The sequence below is a fragment of the Diadema antillarum genome, unplaced genomic scaffold, assembly GCF_040938485.1.
Source record: "Diadema antillarum isolate AM-2024a unplaced genomic scaffold, OU_Dant_1.0 seq00000484_RagTag, whole genome shotgun sequence".
NCBI classification, from domain to species: Eukaryota; Metazoa; Echinodermata; class Echinoidea; order Diadematoida; family Diadematidae; genus Diadema; species Diadema antillarum.
Genome location: NW_027271447.1, coordinates 517,544 through 533,297, shown reverse-complemented (window position 1 = coordinate 533,297; position 15,754 = coordinate 517,544). Strand labels below are relative to the sequence as shown.

General features: G+C 39.4%; 1 protein-coding gene across 1 annotated transcript in view; it reads right to left on the bottom strand.

Moving 5' to 3' along the window:
• Window positions 1-1,375: 1,375 nt before the first annotated feature.
• Window positions 1,376-15,754, bottom strand: part of LOC139733603 (H(+)/Cl(-) exchange transporter 7-like) — a 44,652-nt gene continuing 30,273 nt past the window's right edge. Inside the window, exons 10-22 of the mRNA XM_071644417.1 lie at window positions 15,579-15,737; window positions 14,474-14,590; window positions 11,640-11,761; window positions 9,981-10,122; window positions 9,080-9,173; window positions 7,579-7,736; window positions 7,095-7,152; window positions 6,217-6,430; window positions 5,625-5,739; window positions 4,064-4,135; window positions 3,096-3,272; window positions 1,952-2,032; window positions 1,376-1,471 (exon numbers count right to left, since the gene is read on the bottom strand). Coding sequence (XP_071500518.1) covers window positions 1,376-1,471; window positions 1,952-2,032; window positions 3,096-3,272; window positions 4,064-4,135; window positions 5,625-5,739; window positions 6,217-6,430; window positions 7,095-7,152; window positions 7,579-7,736; window positions 9,080-9,173; window positions 9,981-10,122; window positions 11,640-11,761; window positions 14,474-14,590; window positions 15,579-15,737 — 1,605 coding nt within the window. The remainder of the gene's footprint in view (window positions 1,472-1,951; window positions 2,033-3,095; window positions 3,273-4,063; window positions 4,136-5,624; window positions 5,740-6,216; window positions 6,431-7,094; window positions 7,153-7,578; window positions 7,737-9,079; window positions 9,174-9,980; window positions 10,123-11,639; window positions 11,762-14,473; window positions 14,591-15,578; window positions 15,738-15,754) is intronic.

The window sequence follows — 15,754 nt, the reverse complement described above, 5'->3', positions numbered from 1 at the left end:
ACAGTCAAACATACAAAGCAGTGAAAGGTTACTACAATCAGAGAAAGAGTATAGTCATCAGGTTTTAAGATTCATATGTTTCAGGTCTTATTTTTCAAAACAGTGGTAAGGATATTAAAAGAACCACACATCATATACAAAGTAAAATGGCAATCAACTTGATTTCTACGTAAATATATTGTGAAATCATTATTTCCATCACCAATTCACCAGAAATAAACCGAAATTTTCTTCGACGAATCATATATCTAAATCATTACAACGCCAGTACCAGATCATGTTAAAAGTGCAATTTCTTCCCCTTGCATTCATTCAATCTAAGTTCCATTCAGTTAGATTCGATTAAATTTATGGGACCATTTCACTCATGAGAAGATATCAGTGTCCAATCGTATCTGCATACATAACCAAGATCTGCATACATACCCGAGGTCAACAACAAAATTCTGTGAAAACATGTCAAACTTTTGAAAATCATACCATGATTCATTTTTTTTTTCTGTCCAGTTGTCATAAAACTTTCACTTTCTGTATCATTTTGCTCCATGTCGTAAGCTCAGAGGAAGGATGGCATAGTGTTTCACCCAAAGCTTATGGCCACGCACACAAATCGGCAAGTATGTTTAAAGGACAAGTTCACCTTCATAAACATAAGGATTGAGAGAATGTAGCAATATTAGTAGAACACATCATTGAAAGTTTGAGGAAAATCAGACAATCCGTTCAAAAGTTATGAATTTTTGAAGTTTTTGTGCAGTAACCGCTGGATGAGAAGACTACTCCAGTGTATGAATAACTTAGATGTCACATGCGTACAACAATATAAGGAAAATATAAAGAGAATTTCACAAAATGCCATCTTTTGAAAAAAGTATGCATTCCCCTGACTCGTTACCGACAAATGTTATGGGTAATATTATTCCCCCTGCCTTTAGAAAGAGGCAAGTCAAGAGCTCTTTTATTATGCGAAAAAAGTGAAAATATGTTGAATTTTCTTTTACATTTTCTTTATACTGTTGTACGCATATGACTCACAAGCTGTAGTAGTCTCCTCATCCAGCGGTTCCAACACAAAAATTTTAAAAATTCATAACTTTTGCATCGATTGTCCAATTTTCCTCAAACTTTCACTGATGTGTTCTACTAATATTGTTGCATTCTCTCAATCCTTATGTTTATGAAGGTGAACTTGTCCTTTAAGACTTGTGAGCTTTGATTACAAAGAGATTTGCGTGAGATCAGTGGAGCAAGGAAACCAATCTGGAAGAGTTGTAAAAAGTCTGTTGCACGTACACAGAGTCGTTTTACATCCATTTTTTGTGACTGGTGGATTGTACAGAAGCTGCTGCTTGCACACAGCGGGCCACATTGCCAATCACCTCGCGATCTGTAGTTCTTCAATGCCGCACGAACCCCTGTGGCTCCAGAAGCGATACTTGGCCAGGTCCTTCCTGGTTACCATGCCGACAACCTGCAGCAAATAGTCAAAATGGACAATGGCAGACAACATCTGACTGTGGCTCACTCCATTGAATTTGTATTTCTGTGTTTAGGTTCTAATTAACAAGGCCACAGAGGAAGTAATTGAAAGCTTACGAATAAATAATTTCAAAAGTATATGCCTACTTTTTAGTTTAATTTAATCCTGGCTTTCACTGTACAGAATGTAACTTAACATGCTGGCTACCAGTATTATGACTGAAGAAAAAGTCTACATCTATGACACACTATGAAATGTCGACCACAGTAACAAAACTAGATGGCTACTGGCCGAACTACACAAGGTCTTCAGTACAATCTTCATCAGTGGGGAAATCTGCAGTGGGCACATACAAAGCAGATGGCTGCTGTAGAAAAGTGGTCACTACAACAGGTTTAACTGTACTTGTAGAAAAGTGGTCACCTTAACAGGCTTAACTGTACTTCAATCTATGAAGCTGCATTGTCTCACCCTATTTGAGTCGTCTGTGACTGCGAGATGCCTTAGCCCCAGCGCACGGAAAAGACGAAAGATTCTTGGCAGAGATGCCTCCTATGATGGAGAAAAAAACAAACAAACAAAAGTGATAGGAAGCAGTTAAAGGGACATTCCAGACGATTTTCATAATTTCACACCATGTAGTACATAAATCGACAACTCCATGTATAGATTTGTGGAATTTATTGTGGTTCTTGAGCAGAGGAACAATACTTTGAAAAACCTTAAACAAATTACACTGAACAAGGATGATGACATAGGAGGTTCACATATTTCAGAAATGTAGCAATGTAATTCCATTACAATACTGCTTGCTTGCGAGGTCACCTGTGTACAATCAGTGCATGCCTTCTTCTTTTGTTCTGTTTCCTTGAGCCCCAACTTAGCATTCTTATGGTGACTCTGCCATGTACATGTCATTGTCCTTGTTCATTGCAATTTGTTTTAAATTTTGAAAATATTCTTATTCTTCATCCCAATTATCACAAATTCCGAAACTCTGTCCTCATTATAACTAATTTATAGTTGTTCAAATGTAGAAATCTGAAAATCATCCGGAGTTCTCCTTTAAGATTCAATTGCCACTTGCATTCACAACATACTGTCAATGAAATAATTTCTGCATGCATCAAACTTTGAGAATTTAACAAAAAGCCAAGATTCGGGGAAGTAAAATGCAGATGAAAGTTTTTTATCTACATAATGTATTGAATGCCAGTCACAATCTGTCAGTGTCTCATGCTGTGAAAAAGGCCAACGCCTCCTTAATTGTGAAAGTTTAATTTTGCGAATGCTTCTGCTTCTGCTTTTATGAATGTTTCTGGTTCTACAATATTTCATGACTAAAATCATATCCCTGGGACTGGAAGCTTTAAGAAAAATAACGTCCGTCATAATCATGAAGACAAAGTGAATTCAAACTGGAAACACAAAAAGAACAGGAATTTAATTTGATTTGCATCGCAATAATACAATAGCCTGCTAAGTAGCATTTAGACCTTTTTGTGATCCGCTGGCCTAGATATCCATAATATGAGATTAGTTACTCATGAAAATGGCCTCCGACTACATTTCTTTTTCTTTTTTTTCTGAAGTCAAATTCGAGACACATTATTACCTTTCTGACAGCATACGGGGATGGATTCATGAAAGGTCGAAGGTCAATGGTGCAGTCGCCTTCAAGCTCTGAGATGTTGATCTCGCGGATGTCCGGGAAGCGGGGATACGCGTCCCTGAAATCTTCTATCTGTAGGAGAACCCGAGGGTCTTGGCTCGAAGGCCAGAGACTAAAAGCCTGTCAAAAGCAGGGAGTGAAATGCGACAGTATGAATACACAGATGACATGAATATCATTTGCTGATCCCCACATACACAGGCAGAGGATCGTAGAACGTACATGATAAACACAATATGAAGATTACTTCTGCATGATGTAGAGTATCCTGTATCAGTTCCAGTTGTCTTTACCATTCTGCTGGCAACTGACTGAACAATCCAAGGGGCAACCGATTGAAAAGCTCTGCAACAACTGCAGCGTATGATGATACATAAATCATCACAGAGGCTGCCCACCAACAACCAACCAGCAGTGAGCATTCCCCTTCTCATCACAACTACAAGATTACCAAGTATTGCGAGTCTCAATCATAACCCTAGAAAGTGTTTTTATGAAACAGCACACAGGGTAAATGGATCCTGCCCATCTTCCCTCTGCAATAAAAGGTTCATGAGTGGGGCATGTGTACATTAAATATGCATAATGATGTCGGGTGTTATTCTAGAGCAAAAATCACTCAAGAGTAACAGTTCATTTTTTCATAAAAGCAGTGCCATAAAGCCAACGGACAATGAGAAAAATTTGAGGAGAGTAACACAGACATTGCAAAAGAAAAGAACATTTGAACTATTGGAACATCATTCACCATGTCATCCTCACATAATTTCAATATCAATGACTTTCTCATTTACTTTCCCTGGCAATCATTAAGCAATTCTCAGTGGTTAAAGACATTCTGCATTAATGACCTCTCACATCCCTCTATCAGTAAGAACATTTATAGTTTTGAGTCCAGAACAATGTCTTACCTTTTCCTTGAGAAGAACAATAAGTTGAGATCTCAGTATAAGTCCTCTGAATGTCCCATGTGTCTCTCCATCCTGGGATAGAAACAAGAAAATATTTCTTGAATAACATTTTTCAACTTGCAAAGGAAAATATACTGAACATTAGAATGCCAGAGGAAAAAGGTCACATCACACAACTCTCATTTTCATAGTTTCTGCTAATGCACATTGTCAGGGATGCCAAGTTCAAAAAAATTTTATGAGTGAGATTTTCATGACTCGGCATCTCGGCATGCGAATGTGCACGCGAGCGAGGGTGTGTGAGGGGTTTTTCCCCCCTGTGGCCAGAGTCCAACGGTAGGGAGCTTTTTCAATTTTTAGCTCTTAATGGTGCGATCAGGTGCATACTTAAGTGACTATAAGACAAAAGGGAAATATACCTTCATTTGCAACTATCACTTTAATCTTTTGAGCTATGCTCATTATTATAGGCCCAAGTTGCGGACTTCGCCTGATGCGTGAGAAAAATGGGTGTCATGCGTGAGATCGTGAGATGGCCCCTAAATGCTTGAGTCTCACGCAGAATGCGTGAGACTTGGTAGCTCTGCATTGTGAAGAATGGGTGCCCATTATGTTCTATGTGCTCCATCATTCTACACTTATTCTATCACAAAATGGAAGTTTCTCTTCCATTCCACAGAGAGTAAAATCAAGCAAACATAACGGGAGCAGTTTCATGCAGTCCTTATCTTTTCCTCGGGCCGGCCATCTTTTCAAGCAATGCTTATAATGGCGGCCCTCTGCATAATCGTTTCTTAACTATAAATGTTATTCTTATCACTGCTGCATAGACATGCATACTGTATATTAAATTTCTTTCATATCGTTGTTTATGCAAGTCAAAAGACTGTGTTAAATTTACTTTACATATGTCCTACGTGTTCATGATTATGTACTTAGTATGTATCGTGGTTTATGCAAGTCAAACGACTTTGCGTTTAATTTACTTTGTATATTTCCTGCATTTTCATGATTATGTAACTTATGTATATTGATTTGCAGAAAATAAAGTATCTATCAAACAAAAACAGTCCGGATATAAAATATGAAAGTTACTGAATCTCAGTCTTCAAAAGGTTTCACAAACTATGGATATACAATGTAAGCTGCAACCAAATTTAAAAATCAGACTACGTAATGATCTCACAGGGTTGTCACTACCCTGCCATACAAGAAATCTTCACTGAATCTAATCTTTTTCAAATTGAAATTAAAAATAGAAATTTGGATTCTTCTCATCATATAGTCGTCACACTTATAAAGACCGAATACTGACTTGTGGGGGACGGAGTAATTGTAGACGCCAAATGAATCATCTTTAACATTGTCTTTGTAATATTTCGGTGTAAAAGAAGAACAGAATCAGTCATGCATGCAATACAATCCTCTGCGATGAATGGATGTAGACAGCAACAGTTTGACAATTGCCAGAAAGTATGAATGTAGCACTCCTTGGCGTGCTTGTGAGCACGAATGTGGCACATCTAAAAAGGCAGAGCGCAGGCTAGAAGTGAGAACTTACCGGATCTACCACAGGAAACCCATTATGATTGTGAGACTGGTCTTGAAGAACCTCAACGATGCGAGAGACCCTCTCCACCGTGTTAAAAGTAACTATGTCTGCACTCATCACCTCCCTGTTTGAAAACACAGAATTGAAACAAGCTGATATAAATTGAGTTCATGCCAATTCCCTCCCCCCCCCCCCCCGAAAAAAACAACAACAACCAAAGATGGTAATTAAATAGAACTAGCACATGATCACATATTAATATAATGTTAAAATGAATATAATAGCTTGTATAGTCTGAACAACTACAACAACAAAACCATGAAGTCATGACAGTTATAGGCATAGAGAAATGCACATCCAAGAATGAGAAAGATAAATATCTGACTAATAAACGAAGAATCAAAGTCTACACAGTCAACATGTAATTTCTTTACATTTGTTTTCATTGCAATAATGCAATCACAAGTGGATGATAGTAAGCACAGATGAGCTTATCATTTGCTTAGAATGTGCAATGTCAAAATTTAGAGAAATATTGCAATTGTACATAAAACATCCGTATCACAAGAAGTCACACCAGAGAGCATTAACAATAACGTACGTAGCACGTATAGTGGCACCAAGTGGAGGCGGTTCCCACGGCAACAGGGGCACGCTCTGCACCTGGATGTGGATGTCGTAGAGGCCGTGGTTGAAGATGTCGCCTGTCCATTTGGCGATGATGAGGACCAGCATGAGGGGTAGGGCGTAGGAGATGTTTCCCGTAGCCTCCATGAGGATAACGGTGAGACTTATCGTCATCCGGATGATGCCACCTGCAAAAAATTAAGGCCAGGACCAAACCTTTCTCAATGCAAGCAATTTCACAGAGAAGCTACACAAGAAGCATTCATACAAGGATAAATGGAAAGTTTGCTGCCACTAGTAAAAACAAAATACCACTGCTAGAATATCTCTGAACATGACCATATTTGCAAAGACCCCTTTGATGGAACAGTCACAAAATGAATCTTTCAGAGAGAGAGAATACAAAGGATGTAACACCATTAAAATCATGTCACCAGCAGGGCACTGGGTTTGGAATCCTTGATTTATGATGGCAGTTTGAGTTTGAGTGGATCAGTTGCAAATGTGTTTTCCACGAGGAGGACACCAGGAGATCTATCAGCTGGCTTTCGAAATTACAAGGATGCCGAGAGTAATGTGAAACAAAAGCATTTACATTGAACCTTCATAAAGAAACATTTACAGGGTAGAAACTGAATGAAGTCATTTTTTTTTTGCCACATACGGTGTATCAAAAGTGGGAAAAAATCACTATGTGTGTATTTGGGGATATTCTGGTGAAAATGAATCTGACATCACATTCAAGTGGTGAACTATTTACACTTGGTACGTGGAGCAGAAGAAAAGCGATAGTCAAAATAGCAGGAAAATACAAGCAGTTTCGAATTTTCACAGATTTCAGCGCAATCTCACCGAGTTGTGCTGCTGCTCCCATTAATGCATAGATTCCTGGCTGTGATATCCCACTGGTCTGTTATCAGAAAGAGAAGTAGAGCAGAGAAAAACAAACAAACAAATAAACATACATTGTATACCCGGTACACGTTTCCCTGACATATGATACATTTTTCACAAAAGTATGATGCATAACACTACCTATCAAAATATGGAGCATTTGCATATAAAAAATATCTATGATTTGCATTTTGTATATTGAAGTTAGTTGTACCTTCAAGACAAAACAAGTTCTCAAAAGAGGTTTGCAATTGAAAGGAAACCCATCAAACATGCATGAAGACCTATACACCAACTGGGCAGTACTGACAATTAGGTTTTGCTGACTATTCTAGCTTGATGGGAGTATGGGGCATTTTTTGGCTGCTTGTGACAGGGCATCTGAAGGTATGATGGTCAGTGGGATAATGGGTTAACAATGACCGGAGAAGATGTGACCCACCGCACTGCTGAGGAGGACCCCCAGCATGCGGCCCCAGGCGGCCCCGACCAGCAAGGATGGGATGAAGAGCCCACTGGGCACGCTGAGGCCGTAAGTCCAGCAAGCCAGCAGGAAATAGGTGACAATGAATGCACCCAGGATGGGAAGACTGTAGGACCCTGCAAGAGAAAATGCACCAACACCAAAGTTTATGCTCAGGACTACAGCCCAAATATATGTGTGAACATTTGAAAATTTCACATACTGTATATGCCATGTATTTTGTGGGGAATTTTATTTTCACAAATTATGCAAAAATATTATGATAACTTATTATGACACAAATGCAATGCAAAGTACATGCTTATGTTTCCCTGTTTATCACTGTACTCCACGCACGATCTTGAATCTAATTACTTCAGAAATTGTCAGACATCCCGATTCCTGAAAGGTTTAAACTCGCTAATTATACGGTGTAAACAGCATGTCCACATCTTCCAGACAACAACATCCTGTATACACAAACTTTCCTGCCACATGGATGGGCTATGAGGAGAAAGTTGTACACAGTTTGACCTTTTGAGAGAGGGGAGGGAAAGAAAAGAGATTATTATATTGACATATGTGACCCGCTACAACAAAAGGATCCTAGAGTCACTGACGGCTGAGCCGAGAAAATTGAGTTTGAAGTCATATCATCAAAATTGGTCAATACAATCATATTTCTGTTTTTGGCATACTTCTGTACTCTAATGTTTTGTCTATCATCTGCCGAAATTTCGAAGCTAAATGATCAAAGGAAAGGCAAGAAATCAGCGTTTTTCTGGGCCATGATTTTCCGACTTTCAACGTAACAGAAACGTGTCCGAAGATTTGGATTTAGCGCCGCAACTAGGCTCCGCCCCTAGCAATGAGGGAGTGATCTTATTGGTCAGTGCGTGGCATCCTGATTACTGATTGGTCGGGCGTAGACCGCTGGCGCTAAGCTTGAATGAACATCACGGAGGTTGCTAGGAGCCTACCTTCTATTGTCAGGCAGTGAAAACTGTCTCGCCTCCCCTTGATCATGATAGCGTCGGAAGGATAACTTTGAAGGCGTTTTTCTCGAAACACTGATTTCCTCAACCACTTGACATGCGCTAATAAAATCATCGATATCTCCGTAACCGAGTACTTTTATGAGTTGTGCTATATATGAAATTAAAGTAGAAGAGTAAGGGAATAATGTCATGCAATTTTCAGAAAATTGTCCTCCCCCGACTTTCGGATCCTTTTGTTTTAGCGGGTCACATATAATGTAACATTTACATTTTTCCGTCATAATCTCATCTAAATATAGCATAGATTACTGTATCATCAACACCAATGATATTATAATTATTATCATTATCATTATTTTAATACGGTACTTTCCTCAAAAACATGTTCTGGCTTGGTGTTGCCCTGTCTCTGCCTATGTCTCAACTTTGTCCAAAACAAGAAAAGGACACACTCGTGTCAAGGACCTTTGGAGAACACCTACCTGGCTCTTTGTGGAACAGGAGCTTCACAGACTCTTCCGGGACATTGAAGAAGAGTGAACTGGAGGAACTATACTCGCCATCCCCACAAAAGAGCTGAAATCAAGGATTTAAAAAAATGCTGTGTTATCATTTTTACAGGCTTCCACATTAAAATAAAACCTGACAGGCCTTAAGATTTCAAACGTATGAATATTTTTTCATAGACTGCTTCACAAATTCAATATCTGATGGATCGACTTCTTGACTTGAAATGAAGGGAATAATTCCTATTTTGCATCATACTTCAACAAACATAAAAGACAAAGAGTAAAGGTCATCTCAAGGTGGTGTTTCAGGCAGTAACACAACCTTTGCTCCTGAAACAATACATTGCTCCGGTTTTATTTTCTCCAAGGACTTAGGGTAAGGGTTAGGGATGTGATTGGGCTTTCAGTTTAGTTTGATGTGAGGATTAGGATCAAGGTTAGGGTTATATTTGTGGGTAGAATACTTCTTGTATATGTTTGGTTTTAGCGTGCAAATATTCCAAAAGAGAAATTGTCGCAGGAGCAAATGTCATGGAACGGTTTCCAGAGACTCCAACCCCAAGCACCTTCTGATCTGGAGATTCTCCCGCCTGAAACCCTTAGCAAATGGGAGACTAGATGTGCGCAAAGCACGAAGTTCCTTGCGGCCGGTGTCTAGAGTTCAAGATGCTCTCTCATGCTATCTAAGGCTTATTTTTCAACATATGATGACACTAAGTAAGAAATCATTTCAAGCGGGAGACAAAGAGCCAGGGCGGGCAAAATTAAATCTCAAGCGGGAGAACGGGAGCTTTGCAAAAATGGGCTTTCGGCGGGAGATCTCCGGTCGAAAGCAGGAGAGTTGGAGTCTCTGCGTTTCAGGCATCTTATCAACCTGCACTGGGTATATGACGGTCTTGTCAATCGGCCTGCAGTCTGATCCAGAGCTGATATATATCACCAGGAAGCAGACGGTTACGGTAACCGCGGCAACGAGCATGGCTTCTAGCATCTGGGACCAGGCATAGTGCAGGTACCTACCGCACGGAGCAAACAGGAGAAAAGTGACAGCAAAAACTTGTTTGGTATTTTGTTATTGAAGTGGAAAATTTATGAGATTTGTCAAGTGGGCTTTGATAAATGTATAAAGAGTATTATTAACTGTGTCAAACATCTGAGCAAGGCAACTTCAATTCCTTATTGAACAAGTTTTGACCATCATCATTATTGACCGGTCAATAATTTTGTTATTGCCCACTCAGAAAAGTCAATTGCAAAATGCATGTAAAAGCAGGCAAAAAGTTGGATAGACACCGTAAACATGCTATCACGCACTTGTAGCAAAAGAGTTTGCATGCTTGGCAAGCATTCACACACTTGTGAAGCCATTGTTTGCATACCTATCAAGAGATGGTTAGTCATACCACATCCAGTACTAACAAGTTGCACTGTTATCTAATCTGTTTCCCCCCTCATTGAAATGTCATTTCAAGATGTGATACTACATTAATTGTCAATATTTTTAAGTTTGCTCTAGATGTCTGATTTTGTTATCATGATAATAATATGGACTGGCTACTTTCAGGGGATACAACATTAATTGCCCTCACTAGAATCATATTGCCCTTGTCTTTGGCTTGGGGCAATGCAATTCCAGTTTAGGCAATAAATGTCAAATCCCCCTCAATGCCAGTTCATATTACATAATTATCGACAAAAGTTGACGCTCATAATAATCATACTGACAAGAAGAAAGGTGTGAAATTTCAACCTTTCACATGTCTTCATAAGAAAGGTAAAGGAATACCAGTGACGGTTACAATGCAAATCAAATATTAAAGTGGTCATGCCAAGGCCTCCTAATTTCTTCCACATGCTGCTAAAAATCTTCACTAAATGCCCTCTTTTGACACACATTGGAGAAGAAAAACCTGTAAATTGTTCTTGAGTTTAAAAAATTCAGCAATGATGGCTGTGCAGCTTTAAGGGGGTCTCAGTGGATGAATTATTGCCAAATAGAATAGGCTATGACAATTCTATGTACAAACCAGATTGACAGCATCAACTCCTCGAATGTGCACGTGTGACTACGACCAGTGTTGTTTCATGAAAGCATAGTAAGTTCCAAAATTTCTTCTTTGTTTTTACTTTCTGTCTGCCTTGAATCTGCTTTACATGGAGCTTCTACTGCTATGTGAAACATTTATATTGTAGTCACAAAAGTCAGCTCACACAGGGAGCATTATACTTCCCTGAAAAGATGCATGTGCATCACCCTGTAATCTCATGTCATCCTCATCCTCACCATCATCATCATCATCATCGTCATCATCATCATCATCATTACCATCCTCACATCATCATCGATATCATCACCATCATCACTACCATCATCATCCTCATCATCAATATCCTCATCGTTGTCATCATCATTGACAACAGCATCAATATTCACGAGCAACAGCAGCAACATCTTCACAGGTCATCACCCTCCTTATCTCCCTCTATTCATTGGCATCATCAGATGAAGACATGGTCCTCCTTGGTGACTTACTTCATCCTGAAGAGAGTGAGACGATAGTTGATGGCATTGAAGAGGGCTCCTAGCAACCCACCAACCACGCCCATCAACAGGAAGATGGGAAGCTCCCACACTTGGTATGCTGGTTTGTCTTTCTGGAAGTAAACAATAACATATCCAAACAATAAATAATGATGATAATAATAATAATTCATAAAGCGCTCTTTCTACCTAAAAAGATACTCATGGCACTGTACAACAGAGTATACATATGTATCGTGTTACAACAGAGTATCACAGAAGATAATAAGAACAATAAACAAACAATATACATACACATATACATACAGGTAAACAATTGTCAATTTGAATTAAAAGGGTAGGTCTTGAGGTTCTTTTTAAAACCATCAATAGAAGATGCTTGTCATAGAGATTTTGGCAGGCTATTCCAAAGTTTTGGGCCCATGTATGAAAAAGCATGATCACTTTGATGACACAATCACTTTAAGACACAATCACTTTGATGGACAAAACTTTTATGTTGGATCTACTCATCAAGGTCATGATTAGTGATTGCACACCAATTCATGACAAAACTAGAAATGTCGCTATGGTGACTGGTATGCCTCCGCCATAATGCATGGTTCTCCGAATAGGTCTATAGCATAATGTCTTGGAAATGTGTGATGACAATTTCACATAACTGGCAAAATAGTAAAATAACAGGTTTGTCACAAATGCATTGAATGTTCACTTTCCTTGAACTAGGTTTAATTGGATGAATACGGCTATTATACTGTCTAAGAGTACAGGTATTTGGGGATTTGAGAATTTGTACCCAACTTTTGACCCCTTTATAAGTTTAATGAAGAAGTGAGATTTAGCACTTCCACTTCACCTTTGACCTTTTGACCTCTGACCTTTTGGCAAGAAACTTCCAAGAGAATCTGTATTGGGTAACACATGCATACACTAAGTTTCAAGTAAAAATCCTGCAGGCATTGCATCAGATAAGAGGGAAATAATGACATTCTGATGAGTTGACATTGACCTTTGACCCATGACCTTTGACCCACGACCCCTAAATTCCCTACATGATCACTGCCAGTCAGTACATGCATATAAGGTAAGTTCCATGAAGATACCTTGAAATATTTGTGAGATAAGGAGAAAAAAGGTGAAATTTTAACATTTTCACTTTATCTTTGACCCTTGACCTTTGACTTCATGACCCAAAACTCTCTCTGAGCAATCTTTATTTGCTAGTTCATGTATACACCAAGTTTCAAGAAAATACCTCCAGGCATTGCATTGATATAGGGGAAATAGTGAAATTTTGAGCATTTGACCTTGACCTTTTGATCTTTGACCTTGAGCATGTGCACCCAAAAGTTGGTAGGCACAACTTCGCCCACTCATACATATACATGCCAAGTTTTATTATGATACCTCTAACAGTTTTTTAGATACGCTGTCCACAAAATTGAGTACGGACGGACGGACGGACGGACAGACAGACAACCCGAAAACATAATGCCTAGGGCAACACTTCGTGGCGGAGGCATAAAAAACAAGGCAAGTGCCATAATGTGTCTCGCCCATTCGCGTACAAGAAATTGTACGCAAATGGGATATAACAGATAAAAAAAGAGATAGACAGTGTAACAGATAAAAAGAGATATAAAAGGGTAAAAATTTATGGCAAAAAAGAAACGTGCCATAAAAACTTAACATTGGGCCCTTAAAGTTCGTTGACCCCTCCCAATGACCTTTGACCTTGTGGTGACCATCCACTCCCCAAGGGACATCTACCCTCCAAGTTTGGTCACAAACGGACCTATGGATCAAAAGTTATGACCCACAATAGAAACGCGCCATAAAAACTTAACACTGGGCTCTAAAAGTTCGTTGACGCATGCTTGTGACCATTGACCTTGTGGTGACCATCCACTCCCCAAGGGACATCTACCAACCAAGTTTGGTCACAAATGAAGTTATGGATCAAAAGTTATGACCCATAATAGAAACGCGCCATAAAAACTTAACATTGGGCTCTAAAAGTTTGTTGACCCCTGCTTGTGACCTTTGACCTTGTGGTAATCATCCACTCCCCAAGGGACATCTACCATCCAAGTTTGGCCACAAACGGACCTATGGATCAAAAGTTATGACCCATAATAGAAACGCGCCATAAAAACTTAACATTGGGCTCTAAAAATTTGTTGACCCATGCTTGTGACCATTGACCTTGTGGTGACCATCCACTCCCCAAGGGACATCTACCATCCAAGTTTGGTCACAAACGGACCTATGGATCAAAAGTTATGACCCATAATAGAAACGCGCCATAAAAACTTAACATTGGGCTCTAAAAGTTCGTTGACCCATGCTTGTGACCATTGACCTTGTGGTGACCATCCACTCCCCAAGGGACATCTACCAACCAAGTTTGGTCACAAATGGAGTTATGGATCAAAAGTTATGACCCATAATAGAAATGCGCCATAAAGACTTAACATTGGGCCCTAAAGTTCATTAACCCCTGCCTGTGAGCTTTGACCTTGAGGTGACCTTCATGTATGGTAAAATGTGAAACTTTGTATGACCCCTCTTCCCTCAAAGTTTGATTGCAATTGAAGCCCAGAGTACAGAGTTATTGAAGTTTTTGTAGCGTTACGGACAGACGACGGACGGACAGACGCCGCAGGCGATCCCTTAGTCTCCCCTCACCTCCTGTGGGCTCGACAAAAATGGGTATGGGGCAGCCATAAATTTAGAATTTGTGTTTTTTTCTTTGTTCTGCACTGTCATTTGTTTTAGTTTCAATAAAAAGTTTAATGACCTGAGGCAGGCAACTTAGACCTTACCTGCACAGGGAACTCCCCAAAGTTGATGAGACCAGGACTGGATAGACCCCATGATTCTCCATTGTAGGCACTCATCACAACATTGAGCGTGAAGGTGCTTATCATCGAACAAAAGAACTAGAGGATAGAAACAAAACAAAGGTTCACTGTCAAAAGAAAATCTTATGTGCAATGTGGAACTTGCCTTTTTTCCCTTCCCTTTAAAAAGATGATTTGGAATTTTGCAATCACAGTTCATATATAAAATCTGCAAGGTAAAAGCATTGTTACTTTGAACCTCTCAATCTTCACACAAGAAATGACACATTACTTGTGTAGATTCATCTTTAATGTCCCAATTTGGCAGACTATCCATTGCTGTCTCCTTTGTATCTCTTTGATAAATGACAAAGTTGCCTATCATTATTATTACCATTATCATCATTACAAATAATTTTTATGGTACTTTAGCAACAGCAAAAGTAGTAGTGTCAGCAGTTGTAGGTGAAGTAGTAGTAAAACTATGATCACGAGCTATGCCATTATGAAGGTTGAAATTAAACTGTGAATGATCACAATTCAATAACAATCATCAATGTTATCAGGTAAAATCATATTTAACTTCCATTCTCAGTCAAAAGCAGCAATACTGAATTGCATCAATTTCCACAGTAATAGAGAAATGAAAACAGCCGAATGCATGCGGTCAGTATTACAATCTGTCACAGGTACTGTAAAAGCTGTTATTTTCGCGCATAGATATTTCTGTTAATGAAGAGGTCACAGACATTTTCGCAGGATGATGTTTTGGCAATTTCACACCGAGGCTTTCATAAGTGCACTAAAGCCTGCCCGTTCACTCCGCCAATTTACTGTACATGTACATAGTATATGATTGAGTGCACAAAGATGCATAATGCAATAAAGATTAAGTGCCGATATTTTTCCCATACTGTTGAATTCGTGGCCCAACAGTGATTCGCACAAATTCAGCAAAATTAAAACCTCCTGAAAATAACACCTTTTACAGTATTCAAAAGTAATGCATGGTGCCATGGCACTACAGCAAATTGAAGAGCAGACTTTTCAAGAAGTTGAGAGAAAGCATAGATTTTTCGGCATTTACTATGCGCCAGGTGAGGGATTGGTTCCAAAAGCTGGCTCCCTCCTCCAAACTGAACAGGACGCCCCCTACTGGTGCCCCAAAGGCAGCCGACACACCTGCTGCTGCACCACCAGACACAAAGTCCCGCTTTTCGTGGTCCGAGCGGAAGTACTGGAAGAGCTTTGCAAGAGAAACAA